At 39.3% G+C, this 15735-nt stretch overlaps 1 protein-coding gene across 1 annotated transcript in view; it reads right to left on the bottom strand.

Moving 5' to 3' along the window:
* Positions 1–4995, bottom strand: part of HTR2A (5-hydroxytryptamine receptor 2A) — a 108125-nt gene extending 103130 nt beyond the window's left edge. Inside the window, exons 1-3 of the mRNA XM_036456921.2 lie at positions 4588–4995; positions 3425–4161; positions 621–821 (exon numbers count right to left, since the gene is read on the bottom strand). Of these exons, the coding sequence (XP_036312814.1) occupies positions 621–821; positions 3425–3836 (613 nt within the window). The 5' untranslated portion in view covers positions 3837–4161; positions 4588–4995. The remainder of the gene's footprint in view (positions 1–620; positions 822–3424; positions 4162–4587) is intronic.
* Positions 4996–15735: the final 10740 nt, after the last annotated feature.

Genomic DNA, 15735 nt, shown 5'->3' with positions numbered 1-15735 from the left:
GAGCTGCCACTTTAGGTTCCATTACCTGAGCTTTCAAGATTGTTAGGTGTGTGACAGATCAATGCTGGTTATAGGTGAACGTGTGTAATCAAACTCAGTGGAGCAGGTTGAATCCTCTGGAATCATAAAAGGAGGAAGGTGTTGCAAAGACGCTGGGCAGGCTAAAATGCCTGCCCTGTGAGCAAGTTCTGCCACCTTCTTTTGTTCTCACCTTCTCCCTCTGAGTTCAGTACCAGCCACCGTTCCTAGCCCCCCGAAGTTGTGAATTCTCCAGTATGGAGCTCTGTATTCTTATAGTGACCACAAGTCTGGTGATTATAAATGTTGAAGTCTCTGGGAAACTCAAGAGTTACAGTAGTGATTTTGAAAGCATGAGATGTTTTGGAAGGTGGCTAGTCCTGATTTGGACTCTATTGGTGTATACATTCTTACCTGTGCAAAGCAATACAAAGTTATGCTGTCAACCAGTGTGGTGAATGTTTTTTTTTTTTCTTTCCCTTAGCAAATCTGATCATTGCTATGTTGCAGCATACCTTGCAACAAACAAAATAATAGATTCATGATGTTCTGTCATGATGAACTGTCATTTCAAATGAGACTGAAACATTATTCCCACTTACCTACTGATATAGTCCAAACAGCAATTATTTTCAGAAATGCCTTAGTTCTGGAATTGAAGCGGCTATGATGGATGGGGTTCTGGATGGCGACGTAGCGGTCCAGCGAGATGGCACAGAGGTGCATGATGGAGGCCGTGGAGAAGAGCACATCCAGGTAAATCCAGATTGCACAGAGCTTGCTAGGCAGAGGCCACTGGTAACCTAGGATGCAGAAGCTTAGTGTCAGTAAGCGGCCTTATGCTGCCTCTGGCATGCGGATTCTCTCCCACTGCAACAGTCTCCGTCCTGGGGAAAGGCACAAGAGGCAGCAAAGGGCAACATGAGAGATTTTCAGTATTTCAAAAAAGCCTAATAAGAACTGTGGTCCACTATAATATGATTTCTCTTTAGCATTTCTTTCACTCTGTTCTGCCTAACAAAATATATATTTTTGCTTTGTTTTGCTTTTAAATTACTTAGGTCATAAGTTATGACATATTTTGGGCTCCTGTATGAAGCACCTCACAGTATACTGTCCTTACTTACTCACACGTCTTTCACACGTTTTCTGTTTTCTGTGGTTAGGCCCATCCCTTTGTCATTATTATAATTGCTCAGTCTTACCCCGTGATGGCATTTAGAAGTCTCTCCATAAATGCTATTGGCGTGAAGGAATAAATGACTAAAAATCCAAACTGAGAATATGTCTTTACTTTTAAAAATGAAACATAATTACCTAATAATGCTTTAGGGGTTAAACTCAAATTTGGGGCTTATGGGGGTGAGGATGAAGACAATGGTGAAGGAGATCATGGCTTTCTGTCCTGAGAATTGTTTTAGGGGTGCTGATACTGCTGGTCCAGGGACCCCACTTTGCCAACCAATGGTTAGGGCGGTGGTTCTTATTCCTGGCCATACATTAGAATTAGTGGAGAACTTTAGAGAAGTCCTGATGTCTAGGAGGGTGGGTCCCAAACACTTCTAAAGCTCTCCAGATGATTCCACTGGGAGGCCCCCGAAGGAGGTCGCCGGCTGTATTAGAGAGATAGGATATACTTATGGACATAAGCAAAGTGTCTACATTAAAAAAAATTTTTTGAGGGGGACCTAATGGTTGTATAAACCTAATTAATTTTGATAACAGTATAAGCAATGGTGTTAGGTCTGTGTGTATGTGAGAAGGAAAATTATGAAGCCCACATATAAAGTCCAATATTCCAGACCCACAAAGCTGAACAAACTCTTCATTTTCAAACATATTTTCTCAACCAAAGTGCCACCACAGGTATTCAGAAAAGTAACGTTTGCAGGACACAAGCCTAACTTACTGCCTTTCACGCGGATTATTTGCAAAGAGTTTCAACAAAACTAGAGCCTTTTCCTTAGCAGTGCCTGGGGGGAAGGCGTGCTCAGCCTGGTCGGAACTGCTGTTGGCGCTTAAAGAAGTTTTCTCTGCTAGGAGGCAGCCACAAGCCTCCGGCCAGGTTTCCGCAGCCGGGATAAGGAGGGGGCATTTCCTCCCCCAGCAGAGTTCAAGGGGACAGTGCAGGGAGGAGCTCAACTCCGCCGGGAAATGGCTACACGCAGAACAGCTGCCGCTAGGGGGCGCACTTGCAACCCGGAGCCTGAGACGCCCAGCAGGTTGCAGCTTCCTAAGGTGGCTGGCTGGTGCCTTTTCTCCCCTCATCAATCTCCACCCCTCCTTGGGGTCATTCCCACCCTGCCGCTGCAACGGTTTTAGTTCCAGGACTGGTCGGCCCTGTGGATAGTCACTGGAGTTTGCCTTTGAGCAGGAGAGGGTTTTAAGAGGCGAGGACCTCTCCAGTGTATCTGAGAAATGACAGGCGAATTTAATGAAATGATCTGGTGGTGACATCCGTGGTCTAGTAGGCTGTTTTGTAATGAGCATTACCCATTATGTGCAAACCAGAGCTTGCTCTCCTTTGCTCACCTCCCTCCTTCCCACTCCTCAGGACTGGAATGATAGATTTTAGCCCTAAGACTTGGCCAGAAAATCCTCTCCTAAAGACAGCACTCAACTTGTTTCTAGCTCTGGATGACTGCTGATGTGCCTGTGTCAACAGTCTTAACTCTCTTTCTTTCTTCAAAATCTGGCTGTATTACTTATAATTTGGAAAGAACACCACATTCTACTCCCAGCTAAAGCCACCCCAGTGTTTGCTGACTTGCTGAGAGGTTTGACTCTTTTTAAGTCAGTTGAGAAGAAAGCAAGATTAACCTCTTTCCATTTGTTTTCCACCCTCCTCCACACCAGAATGGAGGAGTTTATGCATATGCATTTTTAAAGGCACCCTTCCAAATTAGCTTCCCTGGGCAGGGAACAATGAAAATCGGAGTAATTCATTTATTCTTATGGAGACTCTGCATATTCTAACATTAAATCCCACTGCACCACTGCAAATGTTCTCAGGTAATTGGGAAGGTATTACCACTCCATTAGAAGCGCTGAAAACTATGACAAAGATAGAACTGTTCTCTCTTAAAGGCTGGAATATTTGGGAATGTAAAGGAGTGAAAATCAAATGGATTCAGAATGGCAGATAAGTTATTGCTTTATGACTGCATTGGGGCATTTATAATAATTTCAAAGCACAAAACTCTTTAAGAATCACAGATAGTAGATTTTTAAAAATAGGAAAACCCCATTTAAGAGTAAGTTTAAGTAACTAGTGTAACAGAGGGCCCTGGTTTACTAACAAAGCCTCCTGTTTATTTTGTCCCTTGAGACCCGGCTAATCTGCTAATGACATGCACATGCTCTTTATTACTAGTGTGAGTACAAGTGGGAAACCAACACCACTCACCATAGAGGATGGTTAGCATGGACACGGGCATGACAAGGAAACCCAGCAGCATATCAGCTATGGCAAGTGACATCAGGAAGTAGTTGGTGGCATTCTGCAGCTTTTTCTCTAGGGACACTGCCATGATGACGAGTATGTTTCCAGCAATAGTTAGAATAATCACTATAGCTGTCAACAAAGCAGACCAGTTCTTTTCCTGGAGATGAAGTAAAGAGAAGCATGGTGGCGAGAGACAATCCTCACAGGAAAGGTTGGTTCGATTTTCCGAGTGCACTGTCCAATTAAATGCATCTGAAGTGTTAGCTTCTCCAGAGTTAATGTTATTATTGTAGAGTCTTGTGCCTTCATTTCGGTGCATTAAGGAGTTTGTACTTGAGCTCAAAGAAGTGTTTCCTTTACAAAGCATATCCATTTCTAAGCTGGAACTTGCAGTAGATGAAGTGTAGAAATATTAACAAGTTATAGGCTCTGCTCACCATCCATTTTTGTGTCCTCACACTCTGTCACTGAAGCTGGTGTACATGCTGGGCTCCTTGGCTGGCTTTTCCCCTGTCATGATTGCAGTAGTAGTTAAAGAACTGCAGTGGCTCTTTCTGTATATTCCATTCATTCATAATATTTGTAGAGTCCTCTGCTTGGTTTCATTTTTTTCCTCCAAAGCAAGGTCAAAAAGGCAGAATGAACTTCAAACATGGAGGTTGCAGAGTTTTGAGCATTCGGGGAGAAAAAATGTGATCCTGGCCAAAAAAGAAAAGTTTTGTAACTACCAGGAATCTCTCTGATCTCTCTCTCATTCTGTTGGTTATGCTGATCACACTACGTTAGCCACAGCAGTGTTAAAATAGCATGCAAGCCAAAACAGCAGGTTGCATGCCTTCTACATTCAGAAAACATCCAGTGTTAATCCCATAATAATTGAATGTACTTTGGATTATAGTTTTCAGTCAGTCTTAGGCTGAATTGCCAAAGCTGCTGTCAGAAATTTCAGCGTATATTATGTTGCTTAGTTAATAAAAGAAAAAAAAAAGTCTTAAGCAAAGATTAACAACTTTCCACATTAGAAATTCTCATTGTAAGATGATTACATTTTAGCTAAGCATAATTTCAAGCCCAAAAGAAAATTACACAGCAATAACATATAGAATGAGAATATGAGCACTTACATTTGTCTTCAGAGTCCACACATTAGACACACCGCTGTTCTGCATCTCTCATCATCATTCACTGGTAGAGAGTCCCTTGAGCTTCCACCAGTACAATATGACAGTAATTTGATTTCTGTTTTGCCGATTTAAAAACCTGCATGTAAGGGTCGAGCCAGTTCCAGCACTGCGAGGTTCCTGTTGGCTTCCTCTGTCCTCGCTTGGCAGGGTTACTCTCTCCCCAGGCAGCTTGCCTCAGCGAGGCACACATTTAGAAATCATTCACAAGCCCCTCTCGAAGTCACACAAAAGAAATCACACAGCAAAGTAGGAAGAGCTGCCTGCACTGAGGGACACGTGGTTTCCACGGGAATGAACTGCTAGCTCTCAGGCTGTCTCCTCCATGTCGTCAGAACTCCCTCTGCCTGTGTGTCACAAACTGCAAGGTAGCGGCAGCACCCAGGAGGGCGGACCAAACAGGCTGTTTTTCTCCTTTTGCTATATGTTAACATTGGCAAGTTTTCCTTTGTTTTAAAAAGAGAGAAACTGAAGAAATGGCCTTTGTACAGATTGCTAAGGCAGGTAAGCTGCACTGGGATAATCATTAGGGTGTCAGGGTGAGGAGAGAACACAAATAAGACTAGAGAATGGTGTATTCTGGGAAAGTGTTCCCTGAAAGCCAGGCACTTTCATTCAAACCTTCAGTGCCCGTGCCTGGCGTGAATTACTCACATTGGTGACTTGAGCTCAGAGTAGTCAAGCAAATCTTGGCAGATAACTCGGAAATGGTTAGTACTATTTTAATTTATTATTAAATACATACACCATTTAACTAGTTTAATTTTTCTCCTTGAAATATACCACCTAGAAATAATTCAAAGCCTGAAAGAGAATAATTTGCTTGTTCAGAAATAATACTAAAGATAGCCCTTTTAATTGTAAGAAAGGCCTTTCTCTGTTTTTTAAAGAAGGGAGATATATGTATGCATGGATGAGTATTCACACACAGGCACATACAGACACATACACACACAGGAGCATATTAAAAACTGTGGAAAAACATTGTTTATATTTATCTGTCTCACTCCCCTGCCTTCCACAGAACACTCATTGCAGGAAACCTTTGTTTGTTTAATGAATATAAAATTTAATTCAATTAAAAAATGTAAAGATTGTAAGTATTTAGTTTGAATTTTGAAAAATATACACCTGTAAAACCATTTCCCCAATCATTCCCTCATGCCCCCTTTTGATCTTCACTTAAATGGAAACATTTAGTGTAAGCTACTCTTGTGTCTGGCTACTTTTGTTCAGCAGCATTAATTATGCTGAGATTCATTCTGTCTCTGTGAGTAACTGGTTTTTTAATGAATTGTAGTCTGAGAAATTATTAAGTGGCCTGGATTTTTGGGAAATCAATCATTTATTTATTTATTTATCTTAGTGTTAAAAAAAAAAAAAAGACTGGATCCTTGTTTTGTCTGTCCTTTTTTGGCTTCCTTTCTTCTTCTTCTTCTTCTTCTTCTTCTTCTTCTTCTTCTTCTTCTTCTTCTTTTGTAACATATTTTTATTGTTTCAGAGAGGGAGAGGAATAGAAAGAAACATCAATGATTAGAATCAATGATCAGCTGCCTCCTGTACGCCCCCTACTGGAGATCGAGCGTACAATCCAGGCATGTAACCTGCCGAAACTCAAACTGACCTGGTTCATAGGTTGATGCTCAACCACTGAGCCACATCAGTTGGGCAACTTTTCTTTTCTTTTTTTTTTAATTATTAAATTTATTATTAAATTTAATTATTAAATTTATTACCATCATTAATAATTCAGATTTCAGATGTGGATTTCTATGTTACAAGATCTGTGTATTGTACTGTGTGCCCATCACCCAAAGTCAAATCTTAATTTTTTAAGACAGTCCAAACGTTAAAATTCACTTAATTGATTGGCTTTGCTCTGAATTGGCAGCATTAAATTATTTTATTTAATATTCTTTCTTAAAAATATCTCCCTGGGCTTTCTGCTACTCACATCTTACTGATGGTTTGAGAATGAGAACAGATTTTCACAGAAAATTTTCTGAATGATATGTAATCCATCACTTTCTTTGGATGTTCCAATTCTTAGGTCTGGAACAACCTGCTGACCGTGGCAAACAATGTCTTGAATTGTGTCTGTTATGCCATTGACTGTGTCAAAAGAAACAACTACTTGAAATTAGCTAATGATTCTTATCTGCCTTTTAAACTTCCTCACACTGGTGTTTTATTTGACAACATAAACTGAAGAACAAAAACAGATCCAGAGACAGAGAAGCATTGATCAGACCATCAAACCTCAGAGGGAAGGTAGGGAGGGTGGGGGTAAGGGGAGAGATCAAACAAAGGACTTGTATGAATGCATATAAACCCAACCAATGGACACAGACACCATGGGGTTGAGGGCATTAGTGGGGGGGATAGTGAAGGTAATGGGGGGAATAAGGACACATATGTAACACCTTAATCAATAAAAAATTTAAAGATAAGCATTGAATGCTGTGTCAAGAAATCTTATTTATTTATTTATTAAAATTTATCTTTATTGAAATTACAACAGATATTTCCCTTCTCCCCTTACCCCTTCTCCCCATTCCCATATCTCTCAGGCTTTCACCACACTATTGTCTGTGTCCATGGATTATGTATACTAGTATATGGGTATAAATTCTTTGATTAATCTCTTTTAATTGCTAACTATGAAGATAGAAAAGGTTCCTGCCTTAATTAATTTACTTAAAAATGGTGGTAATAAACATGGGTATTAGGGAAGAGGTATAAACTTAGTGGTCAATGGCATGTTAATGGTATGTAGAGATAGAAAAGAGAAGAGCTCTGAGGCATGAGCCCAGGGTTACTCCAATATTTTGAGCTCGGGAAGGTGTGGAGAAATCAGTCATGCAGATTAAGAAGGAGCACCCAGCAGGTACAGAGGGATGCAACAGTGGTATTCCAGAAGAAAGACTTCAAAAGGGGGTGGTGGCGGGGAGAGTTTGCTCAACTAGGTCAAATGCTCCTGATTGAAGAAAAAGCCCAACTAAGTGAGAACAAACAAGCAAGAAAACAAAAAAATGGGAAGAGAGAAAGAAATGATAATGAGTATAGGCAGTATAGACTACTCTGAGGATTTTCTTGGGGATAACACAGCAGAAAAATGAAGTAGTAATTGAAAGATGATAAGAGGTCAACAGCTGTTTTTTTTTGTGTGTGTGTGTGTGTGTGTTTTTAAATAAGTTAAACTGAAATATGCTTTTGTGATAATGGGAATGATCCATTAGAAAGAGGAAAATTGGCAATATAATAAAAGCAAGAATAAAAATAAGGAAATTGGTTAATATATATTAAATTGCTCAAATAAGAGGTGGTGAGAGATCAGACAAAGGCTATGATAGTGGAAATGGAGAGAAGTTCATAGATGTATTTTAGAAATAAAAGTACCAAGACTTGCTGGTTTATTGGGAGTGGGGTAATAGGAGTGGAAAGTTGATTGGTGAGGGAATAAAGAAAGGAATCTAAGATCAAGAATCACTTTTAGGTTTTTGGATTGAACAATTGGGCAAATCATAATGTAATTCATAGAAATGGAGAAAGACTGAACAGTTGGGTTTTAGGGAGCAAAATCAATACTCTGTCATGGGTAGTCTAATTTTATTATTTTAGTTAGAATTAAGTTTAGCTGCATGTATCAAAAATTCCAGGATAATAGAGTATTAAACAACAGAGAACATTTTTCCTTTCTAAATGAAGTCTGCAGGTCCAGAGCTGATATGAGACTTACATGATCATCAGAAACGTAGGCTCTTTCTATTTAGTTACTCTGCTATCCTTATTGTGAAACTTTGTGGTGTTAGATGGATTCTTGACCTCAAGCTATCTTGTTCATATCCCAGCCAGCATAAAGGAGAAAGATGATGTTTCCCCCAGTTCCCTCCAGTGTCACACATGACAGACAGTTTTGCATATTCATGTGCACCAAAGTTGGATACATGGTCACTCAAGCTGTAAGGGAAGGGGAAGAAACTTTATTCCAGCTGCCTGTGCATTCAGCTGTAGATCAAGGATTCTGTTACTAAGTAAGAAAGGGAGAATGGAATTGGGAGGCAATTAGGAGACTCTCACATAGACATCCAAGAGAAACTGTATAAAGACAGTTGAATCAGAAGCTACAGAATCAGTTATAGCAAAGGGTATACATTTTGGAGTCATCAACCTTCATAGATAGTATTTAAAATTGTGTGCTTTTTAAAAATAGTTTTGTTCCTGTCATAATAAGTTACTATAAACTTAGTGGCTTAAAACAACAAATATTTATTATCCTACAGATTTGTTTCTTATAAATCTGAAATGGGCCAAGATCAACATGTTGGCAAGGCTATGTTCCTGTTGGAGAAGCTTAGACCTAATTTTCTTTCTTTTTCTTTTTTTAAATATATATTTTATTGAGTTTTTACAGAGAGGAAGAGAGAGGGATAATTTTCTTTCTGTTTCTAGAGGCCAATTATATTCCTTGGCCTGTGGCTCCTTCCTTCATCTTCAAAGCCAGAAACTACAAGTTGAGTTCTTCACATGCTGTCATTTCTCTGTGGGAAAGATTTTCAACTTTTAAGAACTTGTGTGATTATATTGGGCCCACCTAGAAAATCCAGGCAAATATCCATCTCAGGTCCTTAATCATAATCACCTCTGTAACATCATGCTTATCATTTAAGGTAACATATTTACAGGTTTGGAGGATTAAGACATGGGCATCTTGGGGGTCATTATTCTACTAATTCATAGTACTTTAAAAAGCAAAGGGTATAATAGAGGAGAGCAGAGGACCTGGGCCTAGCATGCCAACATTTATATTTTACTAAATTTAAAAGATTTGAAATAGGTGAGACACTCCTAAAAAAAATTTTTTTTTTAGAAGTGGTCAGACAACTTTTATTTGAGAGTCTGATTTCATAAAATCCAACAGAGATAAGTAATTCAAGAAAGAAGCTAGCTGAGAATTTCACTAATTTTGAAATGTCTATTAAAATGAAGGTACAGAAGAGTCTGTTGGATTTGGTAACTTGGGTTTTTGGTGACCTTGATTACAGCAGTTTCACTGAAAGTGTTAACATGTATAAAAGCAACATGAGTGTTAGGGGAAGAGTTCTGATGATGTGAGGTAGAACAGGAATTATGAGAGGCCTGGTGCATGAAATTTGTGTGCAGGGTGGAGGAGGAGGTGTTCCTCAGCCCAGCCTGCACTCTCTCCAATCTGGGACCCCTTAAGGGATGTCCGACATTCTGTTTAGGCCCGATCCTGGGATCTACACAGGCAGTTGGACATCCCTCTCACAATCCAGTACTGCGGATTCTCAACTGCTCACCTGCCTCTGCCTGATTGCCCCTAACCACTCCTCTGCCAGCCTGATCAAGGCCTAACTGCTCCCAGCAGGGCCAATTGCCCCTAACTGCCCTTCACTGCCATCCTGGTCACCCCTAACTGCCCTCCCCTGCTGATTAGACTGGACATCCTTCCAGACAAAGCCGGGGCTGCAAGGGCCAAGCCAAGCTGCCACAGCTGCAAGGACTGAGCTCCTTGCACAAATTTTGTGCATCAGGCCTCTAGTAATATTATAATAAGTATGTATGGTACCAGTGGTTACTGGAAATATTGGGGGTGGGGAATACTTTATAAAATATATGATAAGCTAACACTATGCTGAACACCAATATTAATACAAAATAATATTGAATGTAAATTGTTATTAAAAAAATAAAAAAGGAAACAAAAAATAAATAATATTGTCAAAAATATAAATTGTTCGCTCGCTTTAGGCCTAGCATTCAGAATTATTCAAGATTATTCAGGATTATTATTAGCAAAATGACAAATCCAAGTCAAAGAAGCATCAAAGGAAATTCTCATGTTATTGACAAGTCCAGGAATGGATCTGGTATTTCAGGTATGGATGGATCTAGTGGCTAAAAAGATGCAGACTATAATTCTGTCTTTGGAATCTTTCTTTTTGGTTGCCTGATTCTCTTCTTCAGATAGTTTTCCTCTTGTAGCTATGAAAGATGGCTGTTGGTATTTTAATTTTCCATAACGGCAGTCTTTAAAACAGGATTTAATTTTATGATAGTCCTTTATCACATGTAGGAAAGACCCTGATTGGACCTATATGGGCCACATGCCCATCTCTGAACCAGTCACAGTGGATAGGGAAATGTACTCAAATTGGCCAGTCAGTCTGGATCCTGCCACCAGCCCATCCCTGTGAGGAAAGGTCAGGACAATGTGGTTGACTGCTTCATTGGGACTGTGTAAAATGGACCCCTTTCCCAAATAAAGATTTTGGCCCAGACTAATAAAATTATATATATCTACTCTATTAGTGTAGTTCTTGGCTTATATATTTTGATGTGTCAGATTGGCTCTGACACCTGAGTCATACTTAGGTGCTTCAAGAGACATGGCATTTATTTCAGAGTCTACTTGGTACATTCTTACTCTGGAAATAGATAGCACTACAGTAAATCAGTGACCTAAAAGTATGTGTTTCCTGAAATATCTAATTTACTACCATCCATAACCTCAGTTTGGGAGAAATGGATATGTTATTACTTAGATTCTCATTATAAAGAAAGATGGAAATTGCTTTATTATAAGAAAAACACAGAACTATTTTGGGAAAAATATTTTTGCTAGTCCCACAAAATGACCTTTATAAAATTTTGCAAAGATATTTGGGCAGGATCCCAAATTTTGTTCAAGTACCAACTGTGAGCCCACCCACCCTGTTAGGTGTCTGTGGCATGTACTGAAGGAATAATCCAGGTAAATTTACTTCTTATTCCTAACTAGTGCACGCAGTGAGCCAGTCTGGACTATGTGGGTTGTGAGGGTTCTCTTTGTCTGATTAAAGCCATGCCTAGCAGCCTATTGGACCTTTCATTTGCACCCCATTCTGGTTCCCACTAAACACTGTGAAGATAGTGAGAGCTGAGGAGACGATAGTTGAGGTACTTTCCAAGAGAGAGAAAACATTTGGGCCAATTTTACCAAGCTAGCATTATAAGAAAAGCAGCATATGAGTGGAAATACATACATCTGAAAAGCAAAAAATGACACCTTACTGCTCAGGGATATACTCTAACCTTTTTAATTCTTTCAAAGATGGCTGTAGTAATGTGGCAATGTGGCCTCATTGTGTCCTTATGAAGGAGAAAGGAGATCTTGACTTTTGCCAGATTAGAAAGGGTAAACCATAAACTTGATTTCTCTGTATTCCATTGGGTTAAATAGACATAGCTCATTCAATCTGAATATGAAGTGCTGACTTCCTTAAGAATAGAACAGTATAACAGAAAAGTTAAGTTTCCTTCATCATGAGGCCACTTTTAAAATCCAAATTATTGTTCCTTCTGTCCATCCAATATTGATGCTCCAGGCAGTTAAACCTTCAGGGCCTGTTTAAAATATCTCAGATGGGGTCCCAGAAACTACCAAAAAGAATAAGAACATTACTTCAATTTAGTTTCTCCTGAAGCCACTCTGTACATTGAGATAAAATTACTTTCTGCTTTAATTTCCATCTGAAATTATGCTCAACCAATTCTCCAAGATAAGGTGACATATTCTATACCACTATACCCAATAAAACTTCCACAATTTTGGAATAAAAAAGATAGTAACATTTTATTTGTAAAAATTATTTGAGCTAGTATATTCCTCAAATCCTGCAGTCAAATATATTTCGTATGAAGCACATTTTTATCTCCACATTTCAAATTTATGAAGGAGTTATTGTCTTAGACTAAAGAGATCAGTCCTATTTTTAACCTTATGTGGAGAGAGAATTGAAGCCAATTAGTCTAATACTGCTTTTGCTTCTTGTTGCCTCACAGTGTCTGTGTTGAGGCCTCTTCCTGCTCTTCTCAAGAAAAGTTTCTCCTTGGTCATGGAAGTACCCTTGTCCCTTGGTGTCCCACAGTAGTTGGTACAGTTATTCATTCAAACTTCATTCATACTCATGTGGTGATCATTGCCCTTAATGTCCTTCCTCACTGTATTAGGTGACTTGGTTCTAGGGATCTTCCTGCCAAAACCACAAACAGTTAGGCTCCAGGATGTGTGAGTTCTCAGAATAGAGCGGTCAAAGGAAAGATTGGATAATGATATTCAGGAATTTTTAGAGGAGATACATTAATGGAATGAATTAGTTTTTATTTCTTTTTAAGTCTCTTCCAATTTTAATATTACTTGATTCTGTGAATCTAAAATAAAATAAAATTTGATGCTATGTTTTAAATTGAGTTTTCTTCTATTTTTTTAGCTATAAAATAAGAGCATATTGTAAAAAATAAGCCACTTAGAAACAATCTCTCTCCAAATCATACTCCCTTATTTTATATCCTCCTAGATATTGTCTTTGCATATTCAAGTACGTTATCATACATATTTGTATGCATACATGTGATATATAGATGATATTTCACATATAATATATATTTAAAAACACTACTTTAAAATTATAGCTGTATATAAAATTTAAAAATATATGCAATAGACTTCTAATACATATCTATAATTTATTTAACCCATCATATATATATATATATATATATATATATATATATATATATATGGAGATTTTTTAAATTTTTTTCTTTATTGATTAAGGTATTATATATGTATCCTTATCCCCACATTGCCTCCCCACCGCCCCCATCATGACTTCACCCCTAGGTGTCTGTGTCCATTGGTTAGACTTATATGCATGCATATAAGTCCTCTGCTTGATCTCTCCCTCTTACCCCCATCTTCCCCTACCTTGACTCTGCAGTTTGATGGTCTGATAAATGCTTCTCTATCTCTAGATCTGTTTTTGTTCATTAATTTATGCTGTTCATTATCCTATCTAATAAAAAAGTAATATGCAAATTGACCATCACTCCAACACACAAATGGCTGCCCCCATGTAGTCAAAGATGGCTGCCCCCATGTGGACACAAGATGGCTGGCAGGGGATGGCAATTGTGGGTGATCAGGCCTATAGGGGATGGCAGTTAGGGGTGACCGGGCTGGCAGAGGAGTAGTTGGGAGCAAGCAGGCCTGCAGAGGCAGGAAGTAGGGGGGGATCAGGCCAGCAGGGGAGGGCAGTTAGAGGTAACCAGTCCAGCAGGGGAGGGCACTTAGGGGCAAACAGGCCTGCAGGAGAGGGTAGTTGGGGACAACCAGGCCTGCAGGGAAGGGCAAAAGGTGGGGGGGGGGGGGAGGCGAACCAGGACTGCAGGGGAGGGAGTTGGTGGCGACCAGGTCTTCAGGGGAGGGCAGTTAAGGGCAACCAGCCTGGCAGCTGAGGGCAGTTAGGGGAGAACAGTTAGGGGCAAAAAGGCTGGCAATGGAGTGGTTAGGGGGTGAGCAGGCTGGCAGACAGAAACAGTTAGGGCCAATCAGGAAGGCAGGCAGGCGAGTAGTTGGGAGTCAGCAGTCCTGGATTGGAGAGGATGAAGGCTGGGCTGAGGGACACACACATAGGTGCACAAATTTCATCTACCCAGCCTCTAGTATTCTATAAATGAGTGAGATCATGTGATATTTATCTTTCTTTGACTGGCTATTTTGATTAGCATAATCCTCTCCAGTTCCATCCATGCTGTTGCAAATGGTAAGAATTCCTTTTTTTTTTTTACTGCAGCATAGTGTTTCATTGTGTATTATATGTACTACAGTTTTTTAACCCACTCATCTGCTGATGGGCACTTGGGCTGTTTCCAAATCTTAGCTATGGTAAATTGTGCAGCTATGAACATGGGGGAACATATATCCTTTCTGATTTGTGTTTCTAGTTTCTTGGGATATATTCCTAGAAGTGGGATTACTGGGTCAAATAGGAGTTCCATTTTTAGTGCTTTGAGGAAAGTCCATACTGTTCTTCACAGTGGCTGCACCAGTGTGCATTCTCACTAGCAGAGCACGAGGGTTCCTTTTTCTCCGCCTCCTCGCCAGCACTTGTCATTTGTTGATTTGTTGATGATTGCCATTCTGACAGGTGTGATATGTTACCTCATTATCATTTTGACTTGTGTCTCTCAGATGATTAGTGACTTTGATTATGTTTTCATGTCTCTTGGCTTTCTGAATGTCCTCTTTAGAAGTGTCTATTTAGGTCTTTTTCCCATTTTTTTCTTATTGGATTGTTTATCTTTATTTTGTTAAGTTGTATGAGTTCCCTGTAAATGTTGGAGATTAAACCCTTTTTGGAGATAACATAGGCAAATATGTTCTTCTATGCAGTGGGCTCTCTCTCTCTCTCTCTCTCTTTTAAAAATATATTTTATTGATTTTTCACAGAGAGGAAGAGAGAGAAAGATAGAAAGTTAGAAACATCGATGAGAGAGAATCATCGATTAGCTGCCTCTTGCACACCCCCTACTGGGGATGTGCCCGCAACCAAGGTACATGCCCTTGACCAGAATCGAACCCGGGACCTTTCAGTCCACAGGCCTACGTTCTATCCACTGAGCCAAACCGGTTTCAGCTGCAGTGGGTTCTCTTGTTTTGTTGATGGTTTCTTTTGTTGTGCAGAAGCTTTTTATTTTGATGTAGTCCCATTTGTTTATTTTCTCTTTAGTTTCCATTGCCGAGGAACTTTGTCAATAAAGATAAATGTCTGCTACTTTGTTGCCTATGGCTTCTAAGATTTTTATGGTTTCCCATCTTACATTTAAGTCCTTTATCTATTTTGAGTTTATTTTTGTGTATGGTGTAATTTGGTCATCTAGTTTCATGTTTTTGAATTATCTGTTCAGTTTTCCCAACACTTTTTATTGAATATACTGTCTTGTATTCATTGTATGATCTTGCCTCCTTTGACAAATATTAATTGAACATAATTATCAATTTCTGGAGTTTTCTATTCTGTTCTACTGGTCTATATGTCTGTTCTTGTGCCTGTACCAGGAAGTTTTGAGAACAGTGGCTTTGTAATATAGTTTGATATCTGGTATTGTGATCCCTCCAACATTGTTCTTTTTCAAGATTGCTGCAGCTATAAGGGTCTTTTTTTATTCCAGATGAATTTTTTGTAAAATTTGTTCTAGGTCTATTAAGTATGCCGATCGTATTTTAATGGGGATTGCATTAGATTT

Source organism: Pipistrellus kuhlii, unplaced genomic scaffold (assembly GCF_014108245.1).
Source record: "Pipistrellus kuhlii isolate mPipKuh1 unplaced genomic scaffold, mPipKuh1.p scaffold_m20_p_3, whole genome shotgun sequence".
NCBI classification, from domain to species: domain Eukaryota; kingdom Metazoa; phylum Chordata; class Mammalia; order Chiroptera; family Vespertilionidae; genus Pipistrellus; species Pipistrellus kuhlii.
Note: the sequence above shows the minus strand (reverse complement) of the source record. Positions and strands in the feature narration are given on the sequence as shown.